The sequence below is a fragment of the Mchenga conophoros genome, linkage group LG9 (assembly GCF_057382185.1).
Source record: "Mchenga conophoros isolate Kocher_MC1m ecotype Shallow Benthic linkage group LG9, M_conophoros_male_GT1.1, whole genome shotgun sequence".
Taxonomy (NCBI): Eukaryota; Metazoa; Chordata; class Actinopteri; order Cichliformes; family Cichlidae; genus Mchenga; species Mchenga conophoros.
Window position 1 is genome coordinate 21,914,397 of NC_140534.1, and position 24,643 is coordinate 21,939,039.

Genomic DNA, 24,643 nt, shown 5'->3' on the forward strand with positions numbered 1-24,643 from the left:
ATCAGTTTTTGACATTAAAAGAAAAGCAAAGCAATCACTGGGAAAACGCAGATTTTTTCCTTCTGATTGCCATTTTTTTCCATGGTGTGTAACTGGGCATGTACCATACAGTTTTTTATTAATGAAACAGATGCCTGCAACATGATTGATGATCGTCCAGTGAGTCCAAATGGATTTAAAAGCACAGCATAGTAAACAGCTGTGTTATAAATCTAACTAACCCCAGTGGGGAGCAGGGTGGTGGGATGTTTGGAGAAGAACAATGGGCGCTATTGCATTAACACTTTTGTTGTTGCTTTTTTGACAATGCAGGGGCCATTACTGAAGGTAACAGGGTGTCGGGAGTGTGGTCTGAAATCGATTTTCTCCAAGCATGGCCGTTTTTGTCTGAATAGAAAAATCCACAGTAACATTCATAATAGTCTAATTAAACTGCAGATAGTAAGTGTGCAAAAATGTACTAATTTTTTAATGCATGAAAACATGAATTATTTCAGCAGTTGTTTTTGTGAGAGCTGCAGTGAAGTTTTAGAGTCCCCCTTTTGGTCTGTATTTGTGTTTTTGCCCTTTATCCTTTTACATCTTATACACGCTCACTTTTCCACTGTTTTCCATCTGGGTGCAAAACTTTGATAGTTGATGTGTGCAACACCTGTAGTTCCACTTAATTCAATCTCAGTAGTCTGAATTTGCGATATTCATTATATATATTTGTGTGTGTGTGTGTGTGTGTGTGTGTGTAAACTGTTTAATAATGATACCAGCCAGTGACTTTGTTGTCACATCCTTTTGTATAGTTGGCCCAGTTTCCGAGTACGGCATCACCTTCCAGACTCACATTGTTGATAAATTCGGTGTATCGTTTGGAAGGGAGGGTGAGACCATGAGTCTGGGGTGTACAGTCATCATCTACCCTGCCCTGCATCGCTACCAGCCAGAGGTGGAGTGGTATAGAGATGGTAGGAAGACTTACTGTGATACTGAACAATGCCCGTAATGTACAGTTCTTGTAGATTTAAATCAGTTGTTCTCTGTACTGTAATATGTTTACTTCTCACCTTGCTAATACTTAATGACCTGCACTCCAGATGTTCTGCTGTCTCCCTCCAAATGGACTCACATGCACTGGAGCGGAGATCGAGCCACCCTGACACTCACGCACCTGAACAAAGAAGACGAGGGCCTCTACACCCTGCGCGTCACCACCAAGTCTGGATATGAGACCTACTCAGCCTACGTCTTTGTCAGAGGTAGGTACATCCTCGCTGAACGGTTTCTTGTCATTAAGTCATAATTATTCTATTCAGATTATCTTTTGACTGATTTAGAAATTAGGCTTTATCTTCATCTGTAAACATCCCATTTGTTTGGTCCTATGCTGCCAGTTGAATCTGGCACACATGCACAGATTCACAGAGCATGCACAAAAATATCCTCCAGCTTTAATCTCAGCTGTTTTGTCCAAATAATCTTAATAATTCAGATCCAGGTTTGAGTTTTGAGTCTAAACTAGCTAAGCTCTGAAGGTTGGTCCTGCTGACCAACCTTCATACATCACACAAGATTTAGTATATTAGTAAAATTATAAAAACTAATGTTATATATCTAAGATGTGTTCACATAGATATTTCTACTGTAGTTCTTTTACATTAGTCAAGTGGACTTCCTTAAAAAATGTTTTTAAAGCCTATCAGATCTAGATCAAAGTCACAACAGATTAAACCCTGGCACCCGATGATGCAATGGCATCTAAAAGTCAAAGTGTTTGGATGTTAGTGATGGTTTTAAATAGGATATCTCTAATAGATACACCACTGAGTGGCAACTCTCTGGCATCTGTTTAAATAGCATGGAAAAATAGGTCACCACAGCTTATCTTTGCTGCCTTCAGAGACAATCTGACCTTTGAAGCTTCAGCTTCTACACAGGAACCATGCTAAGTATGAGGAGGCTGAAAAATATCCTGCTCATTCTTCTGTTATAGTTCAGGGTCATTTGGTAAAGAAGAATCCAGGTACAGTCTCCACAACAAAACACTAGACGATCATGGCTGCAGCCATGCTATTCTTAGAGAGCCGGTGCTTAAAGAATGGAGAACACAAAATTGGTCCAAAAACCTCTCATGTTCAGCTGTTTTTTGTAAAAAGATAACAATGTTAGCCTTTTCTGCAGCTATGGGGCATATATGGTATCACTCTTGGCTGGAAGCAGTGCTTAAACAATGGAAAAAACACAAACTTTGTCCAAAAACCTCTCATGTTCAACTGTTTTCCACTTTTTCTTTGGTCATTTTAGCTTTTTTGGCCAGGGTGAAGGGAGTATCTGCCATCAAACAAGAGGACAGCCGCATGTAGCTATGATGATGTTTGCTAGTTCACCTTACCTGCATTAATGTAATAACGTGGTTAGCCTACTCAACGTAAATTAGCTACTCACGCAGAGAAGAACTGCTGCTGCTGCCACCATCATCCGTCATCATTTCTGCTACACTGGCAGGGCTAGGGGCGAGGACTCTCCTCTTCGGGTTTTTGGGGGATGTTGCTAACTCCGGGTCCGATAACAGGCAACCCACCCGCAGTAGATGTGCTCGGTGTGAGGTCTCGCTGCAAGCTATCAAATACGGCGCATTTCTGGGCTTTTAAAAAAAACGCTATGCGTCGCCAGGTGTTTCATCGGATTTGAGGTGTTACCTCCTTTGACAGTATCACAGTATCAGCTTAAAGCACTTGTTGCTGCTGAGTTCGCATATTTTGCTATGAAGTACAGCCAGACTTTTGACCGCTTCGCCTTGGACATTTTTAATCTGTAGCTCTGCTCTAACAGAACGTACGTACCTGGCCCCGCCTACTATCCTCGGAAACGTAAAATGATTGGCTAGAATCAGCTCAGGAAAAAAAAGCACCGAAATAAAGCACTGAAATAAAGCACCGAAATGTGCGCTGCTTTTCGGTCTGGTTACTACCGTTTATGTCAGAACTGGTGCCATCATGGCACCGGACACCGGTACCCATCCCTAATGACAAGTGAAATCTCCTGCAGCAAGCTTAAACATGTGAGAGGTTGATCGCGCAGAGAATCGCTGACCGTTATGTGTGTGTGCGTGTAAAAGCAGCAGGATATATATTTTAGTTCTGCTGAGCCAAATAAGACAGGTCAGGGTGAAGAAGTAACAGCCAAACAAAAGCTTACCACAAAACGGAGAAGTTATGACAAATCAGACTATAAGGCAAAACGAAAGTGCAGCTTTATGGTTTCATGGACAAAAGAATTTCTGTGGCTGCAATATGACGAGCTAAATAACCGGGGCTGCACATAAGTGGTCCACAGGTGCGCATTCGCTGTCAAAATTTAAAAAAACGCGCACAAGATATGAAGTTGCAACGCGTGTTTGCATACATAAGATTTTCTGGAGGAGGACAGACATTTGTTTAGAACTCTTAAAGATGTCGAAGAAGCTCCTTTAAGCAATTACTTTGGTGTTCCTCTACCTCCAAAGAAATGTCAGAAGGAGTCCGAACCACAAAAGAAGCGCGTATTCTCGGAAAAGTGGTTGCAGGAGGTGAGCTGGCTTCAAACAAATGATGAACGCACAGAGATGTGGTGCGGAATGTGCCGTGAAAATCCCACTCTAGCAGACAAAAACAGTGCTTTTTATATGGACGCAAACGCGCGTTGCAACTTCTTATCTGGTGCGCGTCTTTTATTTTGACAGCGAATGCGCACATGCGGACCACTTATGTGCACCCATGTAAATAACATGATGTTCTGCCGGGTGTGTTGTTGGTTTTCTCTCGATTTCTGAGTCAACAAGCGCCTTTGTTACTGGGACCAGTCATTTTAAGAAAGGCCCCATTAGAACCCATGAGAAATGCAAGAAATGCATTATTGCTCAGTCTGCAATATCTTTCCCAGAACAAACACCAATTGCAAATAACATACTAAAAATAAACCTGAAAAATCTATTTAGAACAGCGTACTATGTTGCAAAGAGTGAACTACCACTGGCAAAATTTAGCAGACTTTGCAAACTTCCAAAGGCAAATGGCCTAGATCTTGGTTCCACTTGTCTCTTACCCGTGACTTCAGTGGAAATTTCAAATTCAGGATCTGACACAGACTGAGTCATGTCCTACACAGTTCTTACAAGTTCATAGAAATTTCTGTTCAATTAGAACCAAGTATTTGAGTTGATGATTGTAATTTTTATACAATGTTGTAATTTGTTTTTCAACAATTTTTTGATTAATGTTTTGTTTCCTTTACAATATTATACTTTAATGTATAATATTGTAAAGGAAACAAAACATCAATCAAAAAATTGCTCTCTTTTTTATTCGGGCTACTTACATTTATTTTGGGCTACCAAAAACTGAAGAGTCCCTGCCCAAAGGGCTACCAGGGATTTTGAAATTTTGAGAGCCCTGAGATATATTTATTTTTTTAATTACTTTTGTTTCAGCAACATTAAATTTAAAAACTGTACTTTTGAGTTAAAATATATATTTATAATTTTAATAAATGACAAATTAAAAAGGCATGAACATTTTTTTTGTATCGAAAAAATATCGAACCGTGACAACAAAGTATCGAACCGAACCGTGAATTTTGTGTATCGTTGCACCCCTAGTAAATATCTGCTTTAAGGAGGAACAACAGATTCATTTCAGTGCTCTCTGGATAGCTGTGTGAGCCAATGAACAACCAAAATAAAAAACAAACACAAAGTGAATATTTAATTTTACAATATACAAGGATGTAAATTCCAGACGTTATTCCCCCACATATCCAGTTTAAAATAAATCTGTCTCTCTATTCTAAAACCTTTGTCTCTTTCCTTAGTGTCCTGACTTTACCTACAGATGACAGGCATGTTTGCTTTATTTAAAAGTCACCTCTTTTATCCCTTTTCCCTTCAGCGCAGGCTTGTGCTAATTCTGTCCTCCTGCTTGACCTGAAATATTCCTGGCATTGAACCCTGCAGCTGCAAAGTTCACCCACATGGTCCACTCGCTATAAATCAAACATCCTGTCAATTTATTGCAAAAATAAAGCTGAGCTAAAGCTGAATAAAACAATAGAACGTGCACGTTCAGAGAGCGCGCTCATACTGTCCTGATGATATTCTTCTTGTATCTGTTAGATGCTGATGCTGAGGTCGAAGGAGCTCCTGCAGCCCCTCTGGATGTGCGCTGTTTGGATGCCAACAAGGATTATATCATTGTTGCATGGAAGCAGCCAGCTGTTGATGGTGGCAACTCCATCCTGGGCTACTTTGTGGACAGGTTGGTCAATGCGTCGCTTCCTGCTACTCTAACCTCCAAAGCTAAACTGGATAGACACCACAGAATGAGCTATCAATGCAAAACATAAAAGTCTTTCTCAAGTGAATGTCAGAGGAATAAGGCAACACAATGTTGGTGATAACATGACTAACAAGTAGTCTTTAGGTGTTTGAAATAAAATCAAAAGTCTGAATGTGACATACTAATATTTTGATGTTTACGCACAGGTGTGAGGTCGGAACCACTCACTGGATTCAGTGCAATGACACCCCGGTGAAGTTTGCCCGATTCCCCGTCACTGGTTTGGTGGAGGGGCGCTCTTATATCTTCCGTGTGCGCGCTGTAAACAAAAGTGGCATAAGCCGCCCATCCAGAGTCTCGGAGCCAGTGGCTGCAATGGACCCAGCTGACCGCGCCCGCATGAGAGGTAGTTGACACAGAGAGGAATTTGACTGTATCGTGAATCAAAGCATCCGATGCACAAACACTCTTAAACATATTTAGGGATTTTGAAGAATAAAAGATGTAGTTTGGGCATTAGTTTTGGCACTGGAGCAAAATATAGAAAACATTTAGCTCACAGAAAATCGCAGGACTGACAATGTGTCTGTACTGATCTACTACATGTTTGCAGGTACTTCTGCTCCCTGGACTGGCCAAATCATTGTCACGGAGGAGGAGCCTGCAGGTAGGAGGTCAAATGCTTTTGCATGATGATTTATATCAGAGAGTGACTCAAGTAGAAGGGGATTATAAAATTCTCCAACTCTGAGTCCACCTGATTCAGGCTTATTAACCACATTCAGGGAAGAAGAAGCACCTGTGCTTTTTCATTTATGCTCTATTTATTATCAATGTAATTATTAAAAAATAATAAAGAAGAAAGGAATGATAACATTTCTTGAATAGATGCATTTTCCAATAAGTGGTGGATGTGATCTTAATACATCCATCTGGTGTTGAAGGGTCAATCTTTCTTTTTTGGAGACTTGACTCTTTCCCTTTTGACCATCAGAGGGCATTGTTCCCAGCAAACCCTGTGATCTGCAGGTGACAGAGGCAACCAAAAACTATGTGGTGCTGAGCTGGAAGCCACCCGGAGAGAAAGGGCTTGAGGGTGTCATGTACTATGTGGAAAAGGTAAATTATTCCTCCACTTTTCCTCAGATGCACTTTAACTAAACGTTTCTGTTTTCCTGCATATGAGATTGTTACATTGCCTGAGTTTCAGTGACAGTGTGACGTTTTCCTCTTTGCCCATCAGTGTGTTTCCGGTACAGACAGCTGGCAGAGGGTGAACACGGAGATCCCAGTAAAGTCTCCTCGCTTTGCGCTGTTTGATCTCGCAGAGGGAAAAGCCTACCACTTCCGTGTCCGCTGCTGCAATTCTGCCGGTGTTGGCGAGCCATCTGACCCGACTGAGGCCACCACAGTTGGAGACAAGCTTGGTCAGAAGAGAGATAAACATAAACATAGAGAAGATTAGCTCTTTTAGATATTAAGAATCTTATTTGTCACACAATGCTATCAGGCAAACTGGTCCCAGACCTGTTTTGCAGTCATGACTCCTGCATCACAGATCTGATGAAACTGAACATTTGCACGGTACAAATATATTATGTTAGCACTGACTCAGCCCCAAAATGTAACTATTCTTGTGTGCAGATATCCCATCTGCCCCAGGAAAGGTTATTCCCACCAGAAACACGGACACATCAGTTGTTGTGTCCTGGGAAGCGTCTTGCAATGCCAAAGAGTTAGTGGGATACTACATCGAGGGCAGCATTGTGGGGAGCAACGTGTGGGAGCCCTGCAACAACAAGCCCGTGAATGTCACCAGGTAAAAATGACCCCTCTTGTTTTCTTTCAGCAATTTCTGATACAAATTCATGGCTGCTGCACTTTCTGCATTTACAGGTTCATCTGCCACGGTCTGATCACAGGAGAGAAGTACGTGTTCAGGGTGAGGGCGGTGAACGCTGCAGGGATCAGCCAGTTCTCCCAGGAGTCAGAGGCTGTGGAGGTGAAGGCTGCTATTGGTGAGTACAGTGGATCCATCACATCTAAATACAACAAAGTAATGTAGTAATCAGAGGACGTTAATAATTCCAGTTTACTGCTATTTAGATTAAGATTTGTTTAGAGATGTTAAAAAAACTAAACTGTTGGTGTTATATTGTGCATTTCTGAGCCAGTTGTGCTGGAAATTTCAACAAGGCACACCTCTTGGACGCACTGAACACCACAGACTGATCACTGCTATCATTAGCAGACTCTCTATGTGGAAGAAATAATGCAACAAGCTGATTTTTCTTGATATTTTACCACGAATTGTGTTGTAGGCTACGGTTCTCTTGAAACATGTCTTCAGCTCCCACACTTTCTCCACCATTGTTCCACTCTGTCACCCTGTCACATTATTCTGCACTGTCGTATGCTCTACCTACCTCCTACCCTGTCTGGCCACATCTCCTCTAGCGCCTCCTCCTCCCTGCACAGCCTGAGGCGGGGCTGGGGGTCAGGACTTGTAGACTTCCTCTAATTTGGGTCAGTGCGATCCAATTCAGCGGTCGTTACAAAGTAGCTCAGTGTCACACATCACCACTATCACCACCACCTCCCCGCATCTCCCCTATCCTATCTCGGGCACAGGATGTGTCGGCAACCCCACATTAGAGCTAAAGGTACCACCATTCGAACCCCCCCTGTTATCAGCTAGCAATGTTATTGTTCCGTTGATCTGATTCTTTATAACTCAATATTTTTACATTATTTCATTCAACTCAAAGTCAATAAACTGCACCCTAACACGTACTTTGCATGCCAGCAACAGAAACAGTGTTACTGTTTTAATAATGATGCTGTTACTAAATTCCTGCACGTGTTCCCTAACAGTAACATCTCTCTGCATTAATACTAACACAACTTTCAGCCTTTGGATGTCACTCATTCACTGGCTGGCTTTGCGCTGAGCAGCATGCTTTGTTATCCCTTGTGAAACACTCTTAGCAAGAATGCCAGTGCACATATATTTTAAGAAGAAAGATGTGTTGTTGATGACACATCCTTTTCTGCTGGAATAATGTGTTACTTCAACACAGTCTTCAAGGCTGATTCATCATTAGAAAAACGAGTTGTGATGCTCATATGTGCAAGGAGACAGTTACTTCAGGGTCCTTAGGGACTAGTAAAGCGCTATATAAATACAGGCCATTTACCATTTAGTTTAACAAATAGATGCCTTACTGTGCCTGAGACTTTGCTGCTTAACTAAATTGTGCCCATAAGAGGAGGATTATGCTGGTTTTTGAAGGAAACCATGAACTTTTGCACACAAACGTCAGATTTGGGCATTTTCACAATCAGAATAGTTTTACTTTCTTAGAACAAAAAAACTAAGATGAGATTCCAAAGGAAATTCTTTTTGGGGGGTATTTTACAACTGTTACTGAAACCACACAGACCGATGCAGCAAATGCAAATAGATTGTTTCAGCACAACAATCAGCAGTTTTTTATATGACAAACCTATAAATTTATACAGCCCGAGTTCCCAAAAAGCTGGAATGCTGTGTAAAACCTCCATTAAAAACAGGATGCAATGATTTTAAAATCTGATAAAACCATATTTTATTCACAATAGAACATAAAAAAATGAGTGTTTAATGTGAGACATTTAATTTCATGAAAAATATTAGTTCATTTTGAGTTTGATGGTAACAGGTAAGTAGTATGACTGTATAAAAAGATCATCTTAAAGAGTTAGAGGTTCTCAAAAATAGAGATGGGTCAGTCAGTCAGATCTGTAAGATAAATCGGTGTACAACTTGAAGTCAAAAGATTCAGAGAGTGTGGAGAAATCTGGATGTGTGCGAGCTTCAGGCCCTCAAGTGGCACTGCATTAAAATCAGACATAATTCTGTCGCGGGTTGGCCTCACTGAAATCACTGTCTGTTATACAGGTCACTAAGCAGAGCGAGCTTGTTATCAGTGCTCAGATCAAAAGCCTGCATCTGTGAAGGTATGGAGGTCCATTAGTGCCTATGGAATTGGCGTCTTGCCCATCTGGGAAGACACTATAGATGCTGAAAGGTATATACAGGTTGTAGAGCAACAAATATTCCCATCCAGATTCTTTTTCAGGGAAGCCCTCGTGTATTTCAGCAAGACAATGCTAAACCCCACACTGCATCTACTGAACAACAGCATGGCTTCATAGGAGAAGGGTCGAGGTGCTGCCTTTCACCAAGTCAAAACATATTCAACACATCATGAAATGAAAAATACAGCAAAGAAGCCCCAGGACTGTTGATCAGCTAGTGTTCTTTATCAGACAAGAATGGGACAGCATGGCCCTGTTCCAATTTTTTGAGATGTGTTGCAACAATCAAATTCAAATTGACCTTATTTCTTCTTAAAAAGGCACTTTTTCTCAGTTTAAACACTTGACATTCAGTTCAGTTCAATTCAATTAAGTTTTATTTTTATAGCGCCAAATCACAACAACAGTCGCCTCAAGGCGGTAGACCCTGCAATAATGCATACAGAGAAAAACCCAGCAATCATATGATCCCCTATGAGCAAGTACTTTGGGACAGTGGGAAGGAAAAACTCCCTTTTAACAGGAAGAAACCTCCGGCAGAACCAGGTTCAGGGAGGGGCATCTGCTACGACCAGTTGGGGTGAGAGAAGGAAGACTATGATCTACTGTGTATAAAATACAAATTTATGGGATTTGTAAATCAATGCATTCTGCTTTTAATTTACATTTTTTGGTACTGGAATTTTACAATGTGCCACCAAAACACTGAAATAACCTTTGAGTTCACTTGCAACTGAAGGAAAACTCAGAGTAATTAAAACACAGCACTACCACCCGTGAATTAGATCATGGTGTGCTGTTACATTTGGTCTCAATATACAACTTACATCACTTTTGGAGCTGTAATCTAAGAGATGATGGAATCTGTTGGCATTGTTTCTAAAGTCATGAGTTTTTTCATTAAGGGCCAGAGCAAAGCCGCGCACCCACATTATTGGCCGGCTGTTCTGTGTTACGTGCCTGCGTGCTCTCATAATCCCAATTGAAGCCTGCTAACATGGATGTCACCTGCTGGTCATCTTGTCTTCATTTCCACTCCCAGTCAGATGAAGACATTGTTCTGTATTTGACTGCCAGTTCAGCAAATATTGCTTTTTAATGTTTTTGTGCTTGTTTCTTCTTATTCTGTTCTCTTAATGTGGTGCGATTGAGAAATGAGCTGTGGATGGATTTGTGCCTGTTTTTAAAAAAGCTTCTTCTGCTTTTCTCTGCTAACACCCGTAGGGGGCGGCATCCTACACGGTGTGTTGCCGAAGATGGGGCCGGGGGGTAACGTGGGACAACTAACTGAGCACAGGCCACGCTGGACGGGAACGCATGACACTGTCCAGTTCCCTCCCAACACTATGCAAAAGCGCAATAAAGCTCAAGCTGACAGTGAATCCAGGGAAGGGGCCAGGGCTGCTAGCTCAGACCTCACAGACCCTGACCCCAGGGAGACTAAAAACAAGTGGGGCAAGAGAGGTGATGGGTCCCGGGCCCCTGAGCTGGCAAAAGACATGCACTCAGAGCCTGTGTCAGGCCCAATTCCTGAATCACATACTGACACAATCACAGCTGCACACTGTGACCCAGTAACTGCTGAGGCTCAGGATCAGGCTGTGGAGACAGCTGATGAGCCTGACGCCTCGCAGGCACGTAAGTTCTCAGTAGATGGTAATCGGGAGAAAGCGAAGCCCCAGAGAGAGTCAGCAGGTGAGCACCGAGGAAAACCTTTTGTCAAATCCAAATAAAACCACAAAGAAAAGTACAGTTTTTACCCACTTAAGAGCCATAAAAATATATTCTGCCTTGACTTCACATCAGTTTTGTAGGTACAAATAGTAACTTGGCTCTTTTTGAAGGTAAGTCAATCCAATTCACCGCCAAACCTGGGTTTAACTCATGCTTTCTGGCCGCCACCAAAACCCTAACTTATATGTGTAGTGTCAATCACCTCAGGACCTGCCACTCCTCTGATTACCCAGAGCACTTTAACACACAAAGACACCAAAGCAATTCATGGCAGGAGCCCCTTAATCACACCCTGTACTCGAAAAGTGGGTCATCCAACCAAGAGAACACTTGTGACCTGAGACCTTTTTGGGAGTGCACTCTGGACTTAATCAGACACCCACCTCCCAGACGCTTTGACCACATTCTCACTCCTAATCAGGAGAGGGTATAAAGTTCATGTGACTATTTGTACTCGACAGGCTGCTTTATTATCACAGTGTTACTTGATCCTGCTTTTGTGGAGACCTTTGGCTCCCAGTCATTCCTTTAACCTGGTCTCTGAAATCGCTGTGCCCTTTGTTACCAGGAATACAGTGTAACAAGCAACATGTAACTGCACACTTTCTGACTCAGTGTATAAAACAGTGGTTTCTAAATTAGACTAATCTGTATTTATCTTTTGAATCTGGAACTAGAGAAAAATAATTTAATAATCTTACGGCTGCTGACTTCATAGTTAGAGTGCAGACATAACAATTAACTCCCAAAATCTCAATGTCACTGAGCATTAAGGTTACAAATGTGTTGGGTTGGACGAGATGTTGTTACAGCAGGTATTAACCTACAACTGTCTCTGAACCCACTATCCAGTAATCTTTAACATTGTAAGGAGAGTAACTGCTGGTGAGTTCCTGCTGTAAACTGTTTCCAATAATGGGACACTGAAGCTCTTCACAGGGAAAAAAGAGGTGTGGGAATTAAAAGTATCAAATCTTTTGTGGCGCTTCAGTTTCCCATTACGTCAGTTTTCACGCCGAGGTTTTGCCGTATTAATTTGCGATTTGCGTCTCAGCCTCTCCCGCTCCACCCTATGGCATCACTATCCTGGAGTGCGTGCGCGACTCCATGGTGCTGGCCTGGAAACAGCCAACTTTCATCGGAGGCGCTGACATCACCGGTTACTTTGTGGATTACCGTGAGGTCATCGATGGCGTGCCGGGAAAGTGGCACGAGGCCAACATTAAGGCTGTCAGCGAGAGGGCCTACAGGGTGGGTTGATATGAAAAAACACCATCCGAGCCTGAAGTTATATGTGCTGAATGTGCAAGGGGCGAGTGTCTTTGTGTCTTTGTTTCCAGGTGTCCGATCTGAAGGAGAATAAGAAGTACCAGTTTCAGGTGCGAGCAGCCAACATGGCTGGTGTCGGCATCCCGTCGCTGCCCAGTAATACCTTCCTGTGTGAAGAATGGACCATTGCTGTCCCAGGTTGGTTGGGCCACATGTTTCACCAACTGAGAGAATATTTTAATGAACCATTTGATGAACAAAAACAAACAAAAAAAAACCTCCCAATGCACACTGCTTTATTTTTCTGTCACCGATGTTGCACATAAATACAACTATATCAGAGAAATATGGTAAATGATAGAAAAAAAATGAATTATTAGATAATTTGGTAACTTTTAATGTTGAAGAAAGTCACTTTATGTTATAAATATAAGAAAAAATACCAAAACAAATGTTCATCATCCATGAAAATGTCTTAATTGTACATATTTCTCCTGTTTGCCATTTATTCCTGCTGTACCCACAATTTTGTTGTACATGTATAATTACGATAAAGTTCTATTCTATTCTATTCTATTGGAATTGTGAACTGAATATTTACATGTTATAGACACGGTTTCTGACAACACTATCACTTTAGGGATTTACAGAACCTTGAAAGTGACTGAGTAAACAGGATTTGTTATTTAGCCTCAGTCATCTTTCTGGGCTGCAGGACCTCCACATGATCTGCAGATTAGAGAGGCGCGGAACGACTCTCTGGTATTGCTATGGAAACCACCTGTGTACCAGGGCCGCGATCCTGTCAACGGGTTCTATGTTGACATCAAGGAAGCAGATGCACCAGAGGAGGCGTGGAGAGGAGTCAACACCAAAGCCTTAGAAAAGACATATACAAAGGTGCTAATCAGGAGTGCATTTATCTGAGAGATTCCCAAGTTTTAGCAGGATATCACAAATATATTTCAACATTTCTTTCTTTCTTTTTTTTGCAGATTAAGGATCTTAAGGAGGGAGAGAAGTATGTGTTCCGTGTGCGTGCTCAGAATAAAGCTGGAGTAGGAAAAGTCTCAGACGTGACAGAGCCGGTTCCCGCTCTGACCAAACCAGGTGGGATGAAATGATGGAACAAGTGAAGGTGACACTACAAAATTTGAGCAGATGAGATTTTTACCTTCTTGTTTTTTTAGGCACGAAAGAGATAGTCGTAGATGTCGACGACGACGGTGTCATCTCCCTGAACTTTGAATGTGGCAACATGACCCCCGACTCCAAGTTTGTGTGGTCCAAAAACTACGAGGACATCACAGACACCTCCCGCCTGACCACAGAGACCAAGGGAACCAAGTGAGATGGCAACATTTTTAACATTAAGACTATTTGAGCATCCCTCTCACCTCTCATGTCACGAATGCTGTGTTTCCTCTGCAGGTCTAAAGTTGTTTTCAATCATCCCGGGGAGGAGGACATTGGAGTTTACTCATGTCTTGTCACTCACACTGACGGTGCTTCATCCAGCTACACTCTCTCTGAGGAAGGTGGGTTTGAAAATTGAGAGAAAAGAAGATTTTTCATATTACATGATGTGTTGCTTTTCTCATCTTGAATCCTGAATCTCTTTTTGTTTTCTTTTCAGAGTTAAAGAGGCTGCTGGAGATCAGTCATGACCACAAATTCCCCAGTGAGTGCTTCACATGGTATTTCTGCTTTATTTAGTGGTTTGTCATGAACTGGACGGACTTTCTAACTATTTCTTCATCACTTTCTTTACACCAGTTATTCCTCTGAAGTCAGATCTAGCTGTGGAGCTGCTGGAAAAGGGCCGCGTTCGCTTTTGGCTGCAGGCGGAGAAGATGTCCAATAACGGCAAAGTCGATTATGTTTTCAATGATAATGTTGTCTCTCAGGGGGAGGTCAGTGAGAATCTGCGTTCAGATATTTTACTTGTGTGCTCTACCTGTGTTTTAAAGTAAAAAATTTGCTGCTTTATTTGGGGTGGTAGAAATATAAGATGAACTTTGACAAGAACACCGGTGTGATTGAGATGACCATGGAGTCTCTGACCCCGGCGGATGAGGGCACGTACACCTTCCAGCTGCAGGATGGAAAAGCTACCAACCAGTCCAGCTTGGTACTGATAGGGGATGGTATGTTTATTTAAAAAAAGAAAAAGAAAAAAGAAAACGTGACTTTTAATTGTGAATGAATGTGTACAGTCAAGGATAAAAAGCTCAGAACGTTATCCATATAAAATAATTTAACACTCTGCCACGCTGGGTATATTTTGATTAGGTTTGATAGAAAGTGGCAACCCTACAAATTAAATTAAATAATATCTCTCATGTGAAACAACCAAAACGATTTTACTTTCAGCAGTAAAGCAGACTGTACCAGAGGCCATTATGGCTCAGGTGGTGGATGGTTTGATACCTGCTCCTTCCAGTCTGTCTGCAAGCATTATTAAATAAGTGTCCTAAGGCCAGATATTGAATCCCAATTAGTCCTCTTCATGTTTCTCATTGGCATGATCACTTAAATATGGTTAAAGTGGCTTTTAGTAGGAAGCACAAAACCAAATTCTGACCCTACCATCAGAATGTTGCACCAGAAATTGATACATAACAAACCAACAGTGTTTTTCCAATCTTCTGTTGTCCAGATTTGGTGAGGCCGTGCAAACTGTAGCCTTAGTTTCTTGTTCTTAGCAGAGAGGAGTGGCACATCTTCTACTGTAGCCCATCTGCTTCAAGACTGGACGCGTTGTGTGTTCTGAGATGCTCTTTTGCGTACCTTGGTCATAACAAATAGTTATTGGTAAAAGGACTTATATAGTGCTTTTCTATTATAGTTGAGGATTAAAAGTGCTATATAAAAACATTTATATAACATACTTATTCGTCCATTGAGGCAAGCACTTTTTTCTAGTGTTTTCTAATTAACATTCACACTCCAATAAATGCATCGGAGAGCAACTCAAGGTTCAGAAGATGAGCCAGGGATCAAACACACAATCTTCTGATTAGCAGATGACCTGCTCTACTTCCTGAGCTGCAGGGTGGCTTTTCTCTTCCGACCTCTAAGATCAAAGTGGCATTATCTCACATCCTAGAGATGGTTGTTTGGGTAAAATCCCACCAGTTTCTGAAAATACTGAGCCACACATTCAAAGTCACTTAAATCATTCTTTTCCATTCTGATGCTTGATTTGAGTTTTTCTTAACCATGTCTGCATGCCTAAATGCATTGAGTTGCTGCAATTATTTGATATTTTGATAGAGCAGTTTAACAGGTTTAGCTCATAAAGTGTCTGGTGAGAACTCAACATCTGCAACATATGAACACTAGAGGGCACTGAAACATTTTAGAAATCATGTTGTAATAGCTCCAGCTAAATTCTAATTTCATTTAATTGCACTTAATGGTATCTGTGTTGTTTTAAACCACAATTTATGAAAACTGTCATTTGTGTATTTTTCAGTGTTCAAGCAGCTGCAGAAGGAATCAGAGTTCCAGAGAAAGGAGTATTTCCGAAAACAAGGTAAGCGCCTGAGCACAAGAGTATTTTAATGACTGATGGATCTGTGTTATTCTCAGAGGCTTAATCTTTTTCTTCAACATTTAAAACAGAACAAAAAATATAAAAGCTGACAGTAACTCACACAGAAGATGCTGAAACCAGCAAATTTGGAATTTTTGCTTAAAAGTGATGAAGATTCATTAATCAGATTAACAGCTCTATGAAAATTTTCACAGAATTGAGTTTTCATTATTTGCCCGATTGTCATCATTTTACCTGCGACGTTTGTTCCAGGCCCTCACTTTATCGAGTACTTGAGTTGGGAAGTGACACCAGAATGCTGCGTTGTACTCAAATGCAAGGTGAGCCTGTGTTTTAGAGATTTTACTTGTACATTTTTTTCTTTTTTAATGTAACTGAGCTCTGAAAACATCATCCTGCTGTGCTGGAATTCAGGTGGGCAACATGAAGAAGGAGACCTCTGCACTGTGGCACAAAGACAGACACCAGATCAAAGTGGACGAGCACCTCAGCTTTGCAGAGGGAGTGCTGAAACTGGAAATTGCTCAGGTGAGAGTGTGAGAAAGTGAAGTGTGAATATCCGTATATATGTGTGTATATTTCTGTACTGTATAACCACCTTTGAATTCATTTGCATATATGGCTGTAAATGTGCTGCTCTGTTTCCCTCTGTGTGGATCTTTCTGTCCTTACCTTCCAACAGAGACAGGAATATGTACTATATACATGGAGGGCTGACTGGGCACAGGTGAAAAAAAAGTCAAGAGAAAATAAATATTTTCAAAATAAAACAGGAAACAAGCCAGACATTTGAACTGCTCTGTCACAATCTCTGTCTTCTCTTTTCATCTAACCCATCTCTGTCCCTTATCTACTGTATAACTCACGAACCCCTCACATCCCATCGTGTCGTATTGTCTGTAAACATCTGTCCAATTATGACATGCTTTCCTCACAGGTAATTCAGCATATAAACATGATGTCACATGTGTCCCATTGCAGCGCGACCTCCCCGCAGACACAGCAGACATTGTCGACAGCCCGATCTGGAGAAGACTTAAAGTTGGGATCAGTTATCTGTTGTGACCGTGGGCCAACGGCCACCTCTGGTTTTCCCGTTTTTGCCTGAGAATGCTTTTCTTTTTTTTTCGTAGCTGTTGTTCGCCTCTTATTTTTGCTTTTGCGTCATATACGTGTGCACTGCAGCGCCCCTAGCTGAAGAGAAGCGCTTGCCTTTTTCAGACGAATACGCTTAATTTCCTTTTGCAAAACCTTCCTGAGCTAATTTGCTGTTGCATTTTTGCTGTCAGATTTCCAAGAAGGATGCTGGTGTGTATGAGGTGATTCTGAAGGATAACAGAGGACAGGACACCTCCACCCTGAATCTGACAGACCAAGGTAACTTTGTATGGCAATACAACAATGAAATCAGAAACAAATGCAGCAAATGAACCACTTAGGGTGATAAAATGTGTCTTTTTTTTAAGGTTTCAAAGACTTGATGAATGAAGTTTTCAGTGTTATCGGTAAGAAGAAATATTTAGTCCACAGATGATGTACATATTTAACCCAACACACATTAAATAAGGATGTTTGTCTTTGCAGCCAATTCCTCCACTCCACTGAAGATCACAAGCACAGATGAGGGCATTAGACTCTACACCTTTGTCAGCTACTACAACGACTTGCTCCAAGTCACATGGCACTACAAGTAGGTTCTTGGTTGATTGACATGAACAAAACAAGCAACTTTTAATCAAGTCTATACCTGATGTATATTCAATTTTCAGTTGTGAGTTGTCAGGATTAAACCAAGTGTTCATCTTATCAGACGCTTCTGTGCTTTTGTGTCACAAAGTGGCCTTTAACATATACGTTTTTCATATCGTCTCTCTGACAGGGATTCAGCAATTGCCTTTTCTGACCGCATAAAGAGCGGCGTGGTCGGGGAGCAGCTGTGGCTTCAGATCACAGAGCCCACAGAGAAAGACATGGGCAAATATGCCATCGAGTTCTACGATGGAAAAGGTGGCGTCAGGAGGACCGTTGACCTCTCTGGTCAAGGTGAGTGTCTAAGTGACTTTATAACTGGGCTGATTTCACATCTTAAACTTTTTTCATCTTGCCAGCTTCCAACATGTTTACATGATGTGAAAAGTTTGATTTTCTTTTGTAGGAATTATCACCTCAGTTATCAGTTAGATTTCTTTAACGTGATGTTTTGCAATTATTGTATGCTGTGCGACACAAAGATGTGTCTTGGCCTGTAAAACTGATTCTTACAACTTTTGTTTTACAGCATTTGATGATGCTTTTGCAGAATTCCAGAGACTCAAGTAAGTCATTAACCAGCCTATAACTAACATTTCTTTTCTGTATGTAGCCACAGTCCCAGCAAAGCTTTTCTCATATAAGGAAAAATGATGTAAAGAATGTCACTTGTCATTCTCAACTTTGACCTAATTTGTCATTCTCTCCTCAGAGCTGCTGCTATTGCAGAGAGAAGTAAGTAGTACTCTGTTTACAATAGCTCCACTTCTTTAATATTTGGCCTTTTCAGATCTGATAATGAAGATGCTGAATCTTCATGAAGACGGGTTGCAAATATATTGCTTTTAAATCAGTTTCAAATTATGTAGCTAACTTTACTGTGACTAAAAGTACAACCAGGGCTCAGTAACTTGACTATTAATATGATTTCAGTTCCTCAATTTATTTTCTTCCTCCACTTCCGTTGACTTAAAGTATAACATGTTGTAGAAAGCAAAAATTTTTACATTCCTAGTTAGAGTCATTTGTGTATTTGATTTGTGTCAGCTACTTAAACTGAGTTATAGAAGTAACAAAGGATAAGTCACGTGCTGACATGATACAAAGACACACCCTCTGTCAATTTTAAAAACTCATCTAATCCATAGAAAAGGTCTAAAAATGAGTTAAATGCAACTTTAGATGAACAACAACACATGACATATTACTTAATGCCATTGAAGTAATTCTTTTGTCTATGACTTCATCAGTGCATCACATCGCTGTGGTTATATACTGGTATATGCACAACTCTCTTAAGGTTGGACTTGGACTGGACCACTGCAGCACATTGATATTTTTTCTTATTCAGCTGATCTGTTGTAGATTTGCTGCTGTGCTTGGGATCATTGTCGTGTTGCAAGATTCAATTTCAGCCAAACTTTAGCTGTCAGACAGACGACCTCACATTTGACTCTAGAATACTTCGGTATACAAAGAGTTAGTGGTGGACTCACTGACTGCAAGATGCCCGGTTCCTGTGGGTGGAAAGCAAACTCAAATCATCACCCCTCCACCACTGTGCCGACAGTCGGTATGAGGTGTTGATTATTGCTAAATGTGGCTCTTTGCATTATGACCAAACAATTCTACTTCGGTCTTGTCTATCCAAGGAAGTCTTGTGATTTGTTCAGATCGAACTTGCTCAGCTGTGGTGCCATGTTCCTCTTGGCAATTCTTCAAAACAACCCATAGTCTTAGCCTATAGAGTCTGAGATGCAGCTCTTGAGTTTTCTGGAATATCTCTGAGCATTGCACGGTCTGATCTTACAATGAATTTGGCAATAATCTTGAATGTTTTCTGCTTGTGAATAACCTGTCTCTGTCACGGTTGCCGCTGGCCAACTGTGGGGATGTGAGGAAGGAGGACCCAGGCGCAGAGCTTTGAATGCAAACAGTGGAAAACACAACAATAAATACTCAGTGCGTTCCAGACTCCCGTGACATGTCCTCTTCCCAGTGCCAGTGTTCCTGTCTCCGCTTCTCAGTGTTTGAGCACCCCGTGCTCACTGCCTTCTAGTCTCCACGCTTCTCCTGGGGAAATAACGGGCAGGCAGCTGTAAGACACACGCAATGCGGCAGACTAACCTTACTGACTGGACGAGAGACTAACGTGAAGTCACGCAATGATCCAGCGTCGGCGAGAGCTCCACCACACTCTTACAGTGCGCCCCAGGGTGGCTGTGGCTACAATGTAGCTTGCCATCACCAGTGTGTGAATGTGTGTGTGAATGGGTGGATGACTGGATATGTAAAGCGCTTTGGGGTCCTTAGGGACTAGTAAAGCGCTATATAAATACAGGCCATTAACCATTAACCATTAAGTAGCTCCTCCGACGGGGCTTCATCAGCTGTGTGATTGTCTTCAGGTGTGGCAAGGCCACACCTACCAGGCCTGAAGGCACCTGTAAACAGGTGCTCCCAGACACACACACACACACACACACACACACACACAAACACATACCTGCAAGCAGGGAGAATGAAGGACAGCAACACCAAAAACATATAACGTACAAGTCCATAAATGCTCAGGGACCCTGGATTGCTTAGATCCAGGTCCCTGAGAGTCTCACTGTAGAATATACTGTGTTCATTTGAGGTTGTATTTTAAGACCTGCTAAGAACCAGACTGTTTTTATTATGTCCTGATACATAAAACCTGAGAGTGAGAGGGTGTAGCTATTTTCTTTTTATCATGACTATAAACCTCAGTGGGTCAAAGTGAGCTCTATTCTGTGAAGTTTAAATTAACTCCAGTTAGTACTATAGTTTATTCTAAAAACATTAAGAAAAACTCTTTTAAAAAAAAAAAAAAAAATCAGAGATTGTAATTTAAAAAGCCAGTTTACCATATTTATTGCAAATTTAAGTCCATTGCAATAAAATTGGAATGTGTTAAAAACAACAAGCAACAGCCCTGAACATGAATACTAACCCGAAGACTGTTCTGAGCCACATAAAGTCTTTCATGTTAGATAAAAACACAGTTTGCGTGCACTGTGTGCAACATGCTTTGTTTTTGAAAATCATTTTTCATTAGTTAATATTGTTACTTTTCAGATCGTGCTCGAGTAGCAGGAGGCCTCCCTGATGTGGTCACCATACAAGAGGGCAAGGTAAACAGTTTTAGCTGAATTCATGTGGTTTGCACGTCTTCAACTAAGAGTCTTAACCTTTACAGTGACTGCCCTGAGTGTAACTGAGTTGTGCCTTATTTTCCATTCAGGCTCTCAATCTCACCTGCAACATTTCGGGCAACCCCGTGCCAGAGGTCACCTGGCTGAAGAACGACAGAGAGATCACGTCTGATGAGCACTGCATCCTGAAGTTCGAGTCGGGCAAGTTCGCCAGTTTCACCATCACCGGCGTGAACACGTCAGACTCGGGCAAGTACAGCATCCTGGTGAAGAACAAGTACGGCACAGAGAGCGGGGACTTCACCGTAAGTGTGTTCATCCCTGAAGAGGCGGGCGGCAAGAAAAAGTAAAAGCGGTCCAAATCTTGTCGTAAATATGTAAAAATGATGCGTACTGGAAAAAGTTAAAAAGAAAAAAAGATTTTAAAAAAAGAGGTGGTGTTTGATGGTTTGTGTAGAAATCAGTCAAATAAACTCCCGAGGTGATGAAACTGAACACCAAAAAAAGTACAAAGAAAAGAGTTACTTAAGATTATGATTAATACTGTATGTGAACATTTGGTCCAATAATTACAAATCTCACTGAAAATCTGAAGCTTATTTGTGGCTGCCACTATGAAAAAATGTCACGGTTAGTGTGGAATGTCTATTAAAAACATAAATGTTTTTACATTTGCTACAAATTATGTGGATTTCCCAGCAAACCTGACAAGACAAGTACTTCAGACTGCGTGCAGCTGTCAGATTTACTGAAACCGTGTCATTAAATTGTGGGAAAAATCTCACAGAGACGGCACAAATTTCAATTCTATCTTTCTCAACCTGCAAGAAATAAACTAGTTAAGACAGATGTGCCGGGGTTTATTCCGATGGTGTGCTTTGGAAGTAAATATAATTTGTAGCAAAACAGTTAAAAATGTGCGTTTCAGTGAAATTTTAAACTTATGTGTGTTCCACTTTATTCACATTCACTCTAAATGTTATCTTCTGCAGAAAACAGTACAAGTCAGCTCACTGTCTACTCACTATTATTTATATAACACACCATTTTCCCCAGCCCATAATTAGTAATTATCCTGGATGTTGATGCAGTGAAAACTGTGAGGTCACTGTTAATACCAACAATAGAGGTTATTGTTTCTCTTCCTTTTCCCATTTTTTGATGAGACTAATAAAAAAAGCATGTATTTCCCCACCTCCTCCACCTTCTGTCTTTCCTTTCTGAGTCGTGTCACTTTGATTTCAATTCTTCACCTTTTACGTTTCACTCTCTTGTTTCAGTCGAGTTGTTCCGTTTTCACTCCCGATCACTATTTCTGTAGAAGTTGGACAGCCTGAAGATCCACCACCAGCATGGACACAACTCACCCCCTTCACTGTAATCCTGATATTTGTTGTAGGACAATCATTTGCCGTATCCTCAGGATAACGTGACACTCTCTTTACAATGAGCACAAAAGAGGGACACGAAAAAAGTATTGTCTTTTTGTCATAGAGCACAAATATTCAGAACATTTCTAATTAGATAAAAGCCATTTTTACTATTATGTTCTTCAGTCTGAAATGTAATAACAGAACATAAGGGTGTATTTCAGAGCCTAGGGGCCAGATATTTTTCTTATGCATCAGTTGCTGCATGTATAAATACATAACTTTTAGTTTTTAAGTTAGCTCATTATTAAGTTGGTAATGAGATCCTTCTTGCTTCACATTTTGTTTATACTTACCTGAAGTGACAAAACTATTAGTTATACAAGTTTAAATCAAATCTATTTCTACCATATATATATACATAGGCACTATTAAGTCACCAGCTGTATGCCAAATGGTTAAGTATGTTTACCAGTCAATTTTTTAGGTACACAGCTGCTGCAGATTTGTCAGCTGCACATTTATGAAGGAATCTCCCGTTCCACCAGATCCCAACGACGCTTATTAGATTAAGATGTGGTGACCGGGAAGGCCATTTGATTACAGTGAAGTCATCGTCATGATGAAAAAAACAGTTTGAGAAACCTATTTGAACAACTAAAGGGATGGAAATGGTCAGCAACAATACTCGGGTCGGCTGTGTGGGCCTAATTTAGTTAGTGCTAAATCAAAGTGTGCCAAAAAAAATATCCCCCACATCATTACAGAAACAGTAGCAGCAGCCTGAACTGTCTATACAATCAAGGATTAATGCATGGTTTAATGTTATTTAAATCCACTTCAGTTCCTACCAGCCAAATGTTACTGCAGAAATGGAGGTAACATTTTTTCAATGTTCTGTCAATTTTGGTGAACCCATGTGAGCTACAGCTTTAGTTTGATGATGAACATTTGAACAAGCGTACCTAATGAAGTGTCCAGTGAGTGCATATCATATCACATAACCATAAAAAACTTAACAAAGGGTAACTGTATAACTAAGAAATCCTAAGAGATCACAGTTCAACTTGCACCAGAGTTGGACTCATTGAACGTTTCAGCTTGAGAGCATTTTAAAGAGAAAAGATTAAATAATATTTTTGCATCAAATTAAAGACACAATTCTTTGCAATACATCAGCGAATCTCTCATTGCGATCTCTTCTTTCTTTTTTTAGAAAGTTGCAATAATACAAAAACTTTTGTGTTAATGTAAATTAAACTGAGGTGAAGCTGAAATTTAACATTTTGCAAAAACTTTAGTAGCCTAAATAGCTTAATTATGACAGGTTTTATCATTTTCTCTATGAGATGATACTGTTTTAGCCTTCAGCGGTAGGTGTGATCTCACTGAGCTTCATGGGTAAGTAGTTGATTTCACTTTCTGAATGACTGTATGGTGATTAGTTCATGATTGTAGAGCTTTACCACACTGCAATGTCTCCCTTCACTGTGGATGAACTCAGGTGGAGGTCACAGAGGGGACACCTGACTTGGGGGTGACTTCATATTGGACTGATGAAGAGGGAAATGTAGTGTTTGGCTCAAACACACCAAAGGAAAAGATGAAAACCACACTTACTGGAACTAAAATGCAGAAGCGAAAGGGTGAGGAGTTTTCGTTTGTTGTTTAAACACTGGCAAAATTACAGAATGGTGCAATTTTCCCATGACGGGCTGAAATGCTTACTAATAAATATTTCCTTACAGAATCTGTTTCAAAGGCATCGACTGTGAAAAATGTGGAAGACAGAGAGCAGGGCAAAAAAAGCGAGGCACAAAATGCGGGGGACCCTGCAGAAGTTCCTGCTTTAGATTCAGATCAAACTAAAGAGGCAAAAGTAGATTTGATCAACCAAACACTGCCTGTTGACCAATCAGAAGCTTCTGAGCAACCTGCAGACAGTGCAGAGAAGCCTGAAGCAGTGGCTGAGACAACCTGAAATCACTGAATGAATATAAACCCATTATATACTTTGCTGTGGGCTTATCATAACATATTAATAATAACAATATTCCACTTTACACTAAATGAAATGGGATGGTAGTATTTTAATAACCACATACTGTTTTTCAATATGCTGTGTGTATCTTTTTGCTGTATCTGCCTAAATAAAGGAGCTGTTATACTTCTTTGTACTCCATATTGTACTCTTAAGAATATACAGAGTGATGCAGGCTTTCCAGCTTAAAGAGGCGCCTCTCTAGTTTGCACGGACGAATAAAGCAAACATGAGAAATTCTTGTTGTGAAACAGAGCAGAAATGATCCAGATGAACAAGAGTAAAATTTGCAGAGGTCGATTAAGGCAAGGCAAATTTATTTGTATAGCACAATTCAACAACAAGGTGATTCAAAGTGC

At 40.9% G+C, this 24,643-nt stretch overlaps 1 protein-coding gene across 6 annotated transcripts in view; it reads left to right on the plus strand.

Annotated features, from left to right (window-relative positions):
- The window catches only part of myom1b (myomesin 1b), a 32,168-nt gene extending 7,754 nt beyond the window's left edge, over positions 1 to 24,414 (plus strand). For 3 of the 6 annotated variants that reach the window (XM_085286934.1, XM_085286939.1, XM_085286935.1), the window contains 33 exons: positions 313 to 327; positions 798 to 959; positions 1,089 to 1,250; positions 5,141 to 5,282; positions 5,510 to 5,709; positions 5,917 to 5,970; positions 6,298 to 6,422; positions 6,547 to 6,730; positions 6,948 to 7,122; positions 7,200 to 7,321; positions 10,608 to 10,625; positions 12,172 to 12,368; positions 12,458 to 12,584; positions 13,102 to 13,286; positions 13,382 to 13,496; positions 13,577 to 13,733; positions 13,818 to 13,924; positions 14,023 to 14,067; positions 14,163 to 14,299; positions 14,389 to 14,533; positions 15,865 to 15,924; positions 16,198 to 16,265; positions 16,360 to 16,473; positions 17,235 to 17,322; positions 17,412 to 17,450; positions 17,530 to 17,635; positions 17,825 to 17,988; positions 18,224 to 18,260; positions 18,407 to 18,429; positions 20,797 to 20,852; positions 20,963 to 21,178; positions 23,748 to 23,889; positions 23,992 to 24,414. In XM_085286934.1, coding sequence (XP_085143060.1) covers positions 313 to 327; positions 798 to 959; positions 1,089 to 1,250; positions 5,141 to 5,282; positions 5,510 to 5,709; positions 5,917 to 5,970; positions 6,298 to 6,422; positions 6,547 to 6,730; positions 6,948 to 7,122; positions 7,200 to 7,321; positions 10,608 to 10,625; positions 12,172 to 12,368; positions 12,458 to 12,584; positions 13,102 to 13,286; positions 13,382 to 13,496; positions 13,577 to 13,733; positions 13,818 to 13,924; positions 14,023 to 14,067; positions 14,163 to 14,299; positions 14,389 to 14,533; positions 15,865 to 15,924; positions 16,198 to 16,265; positions 16,360 to 16,473; positions 17,235 to 17,322; positions 17,412 to 17,450; positions 17,530 to 17,635; positions 17,825 to 17,988; positions 18,224 to 18,260; positions 18,407 to 18,429; positions 20,797 to 20,852; positions 20,963 to 21,178; positions 23,748 to 23,889; positions 23,992 to 24,224 — 3,920 coding nt within the window. In that variant the 3' untranslated portion in view covers positions 24,225 to 24,414. The remainder of the gene's footprint in view (positions 1 to 312; positions 328 to 797; positions 960 to 1,088; positions 1,251 to 5,140; positions 5,283 to 5,509; positions 5,710 to 5,916; positions 5,971 to 6,297; positions 6,423 to 6,546; positions 6,731 to 6,947; positions 7,123 to 7,199; positions 7,322 to 10,607; positions 10,626 to 12,171; positions 12,369 to 12,457; positions 12,585 to 13,101; positions 13,287 to 13,381; positions 13,497 to 13,576; positions 13,734 to 13,817; positions 13,925 to 14,022; positions 14,068 to 14,162; positions 14,300 to 14,388; positions 14,534 to 15,864; positions 15,925 to 16,197; positions 16,266 to 16,359; positions 16,474 to 17,234; positions 17,323 to 17,411; positions 17,451 to 17,529; positions 17,636 to 17,824; positions 17,989 to 18,223; positions 18,261 to 18,406; positions 18,430 to 20,796; positions 20,853 to 20,962; positions 21,179 to 23,747; positions 23,890 to 23,991) is intronic. The other 3 variants (XM_085286937.1, XM_085286936.1, XM_085286938.1) reach the window with 3 other exon arrangements.
- The last annotated feature ends 229 nt before the right edge of the window (positions 24,415 to 24,643 follow it).